At 28.8% G+C, this 8,490-nt stretch overlaps 1 protein-coding gene across 1 annotated transcript; it reads right to left on the reverse strand.

Annotated features, from left to right (window-relative positions):
• Positions 1 to 837: 837 nt before the first annotated feature.
• LOC108774281 (potassium voltage-gated channel subfamily KQT member 1) lies at positions 838 to 6,617 on the reverse strand. The gene is made up of 3 exons (XM_018540348.1): positions 6,530 to 6,617; positions 3,847 to 4,026; positions 838 to 1,007 (listed from the first exon to the last, which is right to left on the reverse strand). Exons 1-3 carry the CDS (start codon positions 6,615 to 6,617, stop codon positions 838 to 840), a joined length of 438 nt encoding a protein of 145 aa, XP_018395850.1.
• Between the last annotated feature and the right edge of the window lie 1,873 nt (positions 6,618 to 8,490).

Consider the following 8,490-nt stretch of genomic DNA (forward strand, 5'->3'; position numbering starts at 1 on the left):
CAGTACCCATCGTAAACCGTGATCCAAAAACATATTGCTTGAATTACGATGTCGTAACTTCTTTTACTTCGTCTTCGTGAATTTAAATTATACAATAACGTTGAAAAAAACATATCACTGTAAAAACAGATCTAAATTTTCTTAAAAGCATTTCCTCGATTCGTGTTTGACTTATTTATAAATATATATTTTTTTGCAACTTTTTATTTGTTGACTTATTCAAAAAGAAAATCTTTTTAATTTATCTTCACTATATAATTGATTATGACAAAGACTATAAATTAAAAGCACTCGTTTTGTCAGGATTAATTTCTAAACATTATGCATATTATATAAGACATCGCTACTTAACTATTTATATATCAGATCTCTTTAAAAGCAGGAAAAATTTTTGAACAGCTATCAATCTTTCTTGAAGCATTATATTAATAATATTTATTAAGTGAAAAAAGATTAATGTAGTGCCGTCAAATACGTTAACCTTTCTTTGATATATTGAGCGTTGGAAACAACTGATAATAATGATAATGAATAACTGATATATATATCGATAATAATGATATAATACGCGTTTTGAATTCTTTATTTTATTTTATATTAGTTGTATTATAGCTGTAAGATATTAGATTACATAATAATCATTGGGAGATAAAAAATAAATAGAATATAAAGACTATTCTTGATAAGAACGCATTTCTAAAAATTTCGTTTATAGTCAATTTTTCTCGTATAATCCTTACGAATAAGTTACCACATTGAGTGATAATGATGTAATATTTTGTCAAGTTTTCCACCAAAAAACTACACTAAATTGCATGCAGATACAAAAAATTGCACTTACACAGAGAAGTGGTACAGGAAGCACTTCCAACCAGTGGGACGCTCTAAGAAGTTATAAACTTGACCCTGAAAGGTGGCTTTCCCAGCACGTCGATGTTCCTTGACGTGGTAGCGACCTTCCCAAGCGCGATCGCTACCAGTTCCCAGCAATAGCCTTGGATCGACACCTGGATTTATCAATTTTACATTTCTATTAAATTTGTGATAAAGTTGTAAATAAATCGATACAAGCCGTAATTATCAATTATATTGTAATATTTACTATATGCAATTTGATTTAAATTCCTTCAAAGAATAGTCATTGTGTGTATTTGATAGTAACTAAAAGAACAAAAATGTCTTTTTTTTAAATTAAATTATTATAAAAATTATGATTTTCTATGTAATAAATATAAATTACAATTTTAACAAAAGATAGTTGGTCACAACAATAAATATTGTACATTTATTGTACTTTTATATAACTAAATGTTTATACTAAAAATATATTTAAAATATAAAGCGTTTTAATAACCAATTTCTTTCGTCTTTTATACATCTATTTTTGGTGCACTCTGACTTTTTCCTTCATCGTTCCTTAGTATACAATTGACTGTAACCGAAAGCTCCCTGCTGAAAGACTTCCGGTTGCAGGATATGAGGTCACACAAACCGTCACGCAGAGCGGTTCGATAGTCAATATTTAAGAAATATAACTAGCGGGCCACCAAAAAGTTGTAATTAATGGTACCACACACACACACATACACACACACACACACACGTACAGCACAATTAACCAAGTATAGGAAAAAAGTTTCCTTTTTGTTGCATGTAGAAATGGTATCAAGTTTTCTATCCATCAATCTCAGTCAGTTTAATGTCTAATTACCATTTCAGTGAAATCAAATATTTATAAAACTCATGAAGGCAATATATCACTAGAAATCAGTTTTGTACATTAATTGGAATTCTGATAAATTCAATCAGAAAGATACAAATCATATACTTGTAGTTAAATTTATGAAGCATTCTATTCAAGATGATCAGAAATTCAATTTACGATAACTAGAGTTCTGATTCAATTGATCAGAATTTGTTTTGTTTGTACTTTTAGCCGATACAACTAAAATATATTTTTCTCGTTGATGTAATTGTAAAAATTTAAAATAAAATCACATGTGAAACACAATAACAAACAATATAAAAAAATAATATATAATCTTATGAAATATATTTAAATTCTCTTAATGAGTATTTTGAAACGTGATATCATATACGTATTTGTATATTTAAATAAAATCATAATATTTTGAAATATACCAAATAAATTATATGATACATCTTGCTTGCTGTATGTTTTTACAATTGATAAAAGATAACAAAAACATTGAATGACTTAATAACTTTAACAATCTTCATGATTTTTTTATTCATATTTGCATCAATATACTTTCACAAAACATAATAGAATATTTTCTTTAAACACAAATATATTAGTTTCTTACAAAATTATAAATATTAATTGTAATATGCAAATAAATAATGTGATAAAATTCTTTCTTTTAATTAGAAAAATAATTACATATATTTCAGAATAAATAGATATAAAAAGAAAAAAATTATATATGCGGAATAAAAAAAAGGTAATTTTTTTTATTGTAATGTGATATATGTATACTATATTGTACTGTAATGAATATTGTAACACTATAATCACGCTGTAATCAAACATTATGACATTCAATTATTACACATATATTTAGCGAAGCTTAATTTAACAAGATTAGTTTAATTATATCCGTTATTACTATTAATTTGTCCTTAATTACTTTTAATTATTACTAGTAATTACTTTTAATTAATTAATCCGTAATTAATATTAATTATTACTATTAATTTGAAAAGTTTTGTGGTCGGCTGTTACATCTTCATATGTATTATTCGAATTGTAGCCAAACCTCTGAATTAGTAAATGGCATATAAAGCGCTGTCAGTTCATTGAAAAAATATGCAAATTAATGGACTTCGAATAATTAATGGATTTTATACATTTTCATGATATGATATACCTAAATATATTTTGGATATGTCATTTATTTACAATAAATATGAAAAAGAGAGCATATTTTGTTGTTACTTATTATTATATACTTCTCATGTTGTTGACAACTGTATTTTAGTTCATCTCTCTCTCTCAAACATAAAATTTAATAAATAATATAAAACTTATAATTAGACGTTAAAAATTGGAATGTTCTAATATTAATAATATAGATATTGAATTGGAAAAAAAGTTTTTTTACATAGTATAATATATGTAAAAGGACCCTCCCTCAATCCACCATTTGTTACAAAAGTTTGTTGCAATAATATCATTCAATAGAGCAAAGTTTCAACTTTAAAAATCTATTCTTTTAATTGCGGCATGATGATTTTTAACAGAGGTATGAGCAATCAAAATCAGAATGCTCTCCTTTACTTAACTCGCGAATAACTCAGGAACAAAAAAATCGTAGAAATATTTTTAAAAAACTATTTTGTAGGGAGAACTTTGAACTTTTACAATAGGTAGACAAAAATTTTTACGTTTGGACACGTAAAAACCCACAAAGTGAAAAAAATTTTTTATTTTTTTCAGTTCGTAGTTTTTATATGTAAAAAGTACCAAACTCATAGAAACTCAAAAAATAAAGTAATCTTTCGAAAATAGAGATTTCAAGCTTTAAAATCTTTTCTTTTTAATTTAAATTTTGTTTATTTTTAACAATGATATTGTAAAATAAAGGTCATTTTACAAATATATATATTATTTATAAAAATACTTTTTCCCTAACCCAATATAGTCAAAACCTTTAGCACAAAGATTTATTTCAAATGTTAGTAGCAAGAGATAAAAATCGTAAGAATATTCCTTTCTTCGTATCAAAATTAAAGATCGGTGAAATACTTTGCAAATATTGGCAATTTTTGAAGTGGGAGTATAATACACTTAGGTGTAAGTATATATAATATATTTTTTCTCACCTCCAACCAAAGTGTCATTGTTGTCAGACTGTAAGATAGTACTGGTATCAGATAGGGGCGACGGAGCCGGTCTCAAATCCGATGGTGGTTCCAATCTCAGTAAATCATTTCCGCCATCTCCACCTCCTCCATTTCCTCTGCCAACCTGTACAATCGTTACATTCAGAGGTCCCCGGTTACCTACCATAAAACAGAGAGAGAGAGAACGAAAGAATATCATGATGAACCAGTTCATTAAGCGTAAATAGTCGAATCTAAGAAGGGGATGTTTTTTTATTAATTATATATTTTATTAATTATGTGCGCTTTTTTTATTATTTTTCTTATTTTAATTATATATTTTATGCAAAATTATTTTTAGACAATAGCGACTGAAATGTAAAGAAGAAGATCAGCACTTCGCAGATGTGTCGCGCTAATTGTAAATGATAATTAACTACCATGTAATTTTCCTCATCCGCGAATAAATTGAGCTAAAATTGAATCCGTTTAACCATATATTTTTGTTCCTAAAACGGCCGTGATTCGTTTGTGCAATAATTTAATGCACAATCAACGATATCACATCTATTGATTTAGCAGTTACCTCATAACGTGTAAAGGTGGTTTATACTTTAATCCCGAAGAAAATATATTCACGCAATTTGCGGTCATTATGTCTCATTGCAGATATATATAGAGAGAATAAGCTAAACGAGAAACGCGTATGTAGTTACTGTTTATAATCAGCAAATAAATATAAAATTACATTTTTTTTAAATTCATTTAAATTTAAAATATGTAGAGCACACCTCAAAGCTATAGAAATACATATAATTATAAATAAATTATTTTATAAAATAAAATATTGCATTTCTGTTTTATATGTCAATAAATTTATTGGTAAGAATAATTTATTATAAAATTACTGAAGAATACAAAGGTATCCCGTCATAAAATCTGTTGTAACATATATTTTAAATGTCCTTTGTTATGTACAACACAGCTATTAGTCAAAACAAATTGAGAAAATAGGAAATGTACAATAAATGCTTAGGGCAATCAGTGGGTATACACTTTACTTTGACCTTGATAAAAACTTTGATACCTGAACTTTTTTAGGCGAACATACTGGCTGAGATATCGTAACCGCTGCTATCATCATTACACATGTGTGGCCACATCAGTAATAAAGAGAAACGTTGAAATTTTATGATTTCAGACTGGCACTCGTAAAACTGGAATTTCCACGAATTTCCGTGAATTATATGTACGTGCGGTTTCCGCCATTGGCGGAATTCAGGTCGGATTTTCATGGAAGTATTGGAAGTTCAATAACGGGCGAGTTGAATCGTTCCGCGCGCGAGGCATTTTAATACGTCTACATATATAGGTATTATGTCTTACACGCAGAAATGCTCGCGTGCATGCACGCGTTCTATATAATATGCCCGTAATCCTCTACCGAGCGCAGAGCAAGGCTAAACCTTTGTTGCACAGCTCTTTCCCTTTTATTAAACCTGTAGCATTTTAACGATGGGCATAATAACGCACTATATGTACCTATTGTGTACAAGCACAATTAAAAATTAAAACTCCACTATTATGCATTTATATTGCAGGAAAAACAAGAAAATTATTTTCTATGATATCGATGTGTCCAGGATAATTTATTAAAACGAATAAATTTATAATAAGAAGAAGGAAGCACGAAGCCTATAACGATCAACGCTAGATCACAATGCTTATTATAATAATGTGTGAATTTTATATACCGCGTATGTAGTTCCCCCAATCGCGTGCCGAAATTTTTATCAGACTTACAACGCAACTCTAAACAACTATCGTGGTAATATCACTTTAGTTAAATTGACAAGCAATCTAACAATTTTTAGATGCTTATAGCACATCTGGATTTTAATAATAAATATGTTGAAAGACATATTAAAATTTAACGATGTAATGTTAAAGTAATGATAAATTTAAATCTGTGAAAAATAAGATTGCGATATTATTAAGATTATTGTGATTGACCGTTATAGGCTTTGCTTCGTGCTTCCTTCTTCTTATTATTGTTTGTTTATCAATTGTACGGTCGTAAAAAGATTCTAATATTTGTTGAATAAATTTATTAAAATAAAAAACAATATTATATATATATAAACTGGCAAGTATTTTCATCAGTCAAATCAGCGAAATTTATAACAACAATGTGCAAAAAAGATGAATTGTCATCATTCACTATCTTAAAATTGTGATTTCAGTTTTAACAATTATGGAAATGAAAACATAACTGAAGAAAATATAAAGATTTTATCAATATTATAATATAAGGCTCTTTAAGTATAAAACATATAAAATAAAAGAAGGGCCAAGAGCCAAATGTTGACATTTAATAAAGACAATTTACTTTAAATTAATAAGCATTACAAATTAAAGACAATACAAATCAAATAAAAATAAAATAAAATAAAAATATCAACATATAACTTGTAAGATATTTGAAAAAAAAACTAAAATAATTAAAATATAATTTATATTATATATAATAATATATTTTATATAATGTATTTGAGTAATCTTCATTCTTAAATTGTTTAAAGTATCCCACGTAGAATTGTAGTTCCGCTACTTATTTTGTACACATTAAGGAGATGTTCTAAAGACGAAAAAAAAAACATCACGCTACAAAGAGACAACTCACCTATTCTGGAGGGTGGAAGTAACAGCCCTTGTGCCTCTTCGAGTGGCATGGCATGCCCGTGATCTCGATAATGAGGGCGGTCTCTCATATCTTCTCCCGGCTGCAACAGTTTTCACGATGTTCCTCGCTAAATAGCGATAATTGTCGGAGACCGGGACCGGAAGTAGGGAGCTGCGTGAGTCCTGAGGGACTCCTGCTAATGACGGCGGACGGTGATTGAGCGTCATCGCCCCGCCGTCACAACTAAAACCATGCCCAGGTCACCAAGATCGCACGATTCTCCAGCTTGCGTCAGTAGGGCCTCGTCGGTTGCCGTCTACTTTCGCCCTGTCAAAAAAAAATTTTTCGTCATGGAACGGATAATGTCAAAACATATTATATAAAGTATAAGGTACTTAAAAAGTGTGATATAAAACGATATATCAAAAAATAGCACCTTAAAACAATTTTCTTTAACCTTTAATTTTGGTCAGTAACAAATAATATACTTTACTTATCCTACGTGGCTATTGAATTAATTAAGTAATATATAAATTAAATATTATAAGAAATTCGATGGAGATAATACACAAATATACTCGCATTCTCCCTGCCCACTAAAAAATCAAAAAATTAATTTCGTTAAAGATGACAATGCAAAACGTCATAATTAGAGCTCTTTCATTCGAATTACAATGATACACAAGAGAACAAAGAAATCTCTTCTCTGCTTAAATGGTCTGATTCGCCATTTATCTGGGTCTACATGTGTTCAAGTTTCGTGGTCGATGTACTTCGGCTATTCATAACGGAATATGGTATTGTTTGCAGGTATTGTTACCAGAGTAACGGACCAAAGTGAATATTAGCAATAATGAACTTGTACAACTTTTCTTATTCTTTTTTATTAGAGATTTATACTGATTACATATGTAACTGTATCATAACGTTTTACGTTGCAACATATATCTATAATTCTATATACAAAAAATATAGAGCAAAGACACTTTAAAAGAATGTTTCATCAAGAAATACACAAATTTCCGTTTTGTACATAATAATGTTAATTCGCTCGAGTATACAGAATTCCTCAAATTTCCAGGCTTTCTGTTATCATATTTTATTTTCTCTGCCTGCGTTACGTATGCGCAGACATTAAAGTGAGCGCATACCCACAATGTTTGCTTACGGCACACATATGTGCGTGCAATATTATAGATCGATAGTCGACGTGTCTCGGTTAGTAGGTCTAGTTCGTAAGAATTATATAGTTGCCGTATAGACATGCAATTCGCAGCTCCTAACTGCGACAACATTATCGCGTTGCACGTGATACCGTTATTTTCTTACCTCTCTTCTTTGTACACTGTTATTATTACAACAGGAAAATACACTAATTACCATAGAAAATACGTATCACTCAATATACAATAAAGATACTCAAAGAGCAATCGTGGTAATCTTTTAGAAAATCAAGCCAATCGCGTTCTTTATTTATTGTGTATGTCTCAAATAACAAAAATTTTTTTAATAACTTCTGAATAATTTGGATTTTTAATTACACTGTTTAATTACATTAAATTCTGTAAAAGTTACTACAATAAAATTATTATTATTGTATAACAATCAGTATAAAATTAAATGGATATAATATTCAATCAATAAAATATTATATATACATAATACATTATAGCATACATAGAAAAGGAATTGCGATTTAACAGTAGTTTTTTATTGTGTGATTAATCGGCAAATGTATGGCAGATTGATGCGGAAGATTTGTTACTTATATATAACTTTCAGCGGACGTAGACTCGTGCAAGTTTTCTTTGTTCGCTCGACAACAGCTATTTATCAAAGCTTTTGGAAAATTTCTGAAAATGAAACAGCACTATTCGTAATTTCCAATCTCGATTATATCCTATACTGTATCACAATATTCATTACTAGAGAACAAAAATTTCTGACAAGGATTAATAAGA

The sequence above is a fragment of the Cyphomyrmex costatus genome, unplaced genomic scaffold (genome assembly GCF_001594065.2).
Source record: "Cyphomyrmex costatus isolate MS0001 unplaced genomic scaffold, Ccosl1.0 scaffold241, whole genome shotgun sequence".
Taxonomy (NCBI): Eukaryota; Metazoa; Arthropoda; class Insecta; order Hymenoptera; family Formicidae; genus Cyphomyrmex; species Cyphomyrmex costatus.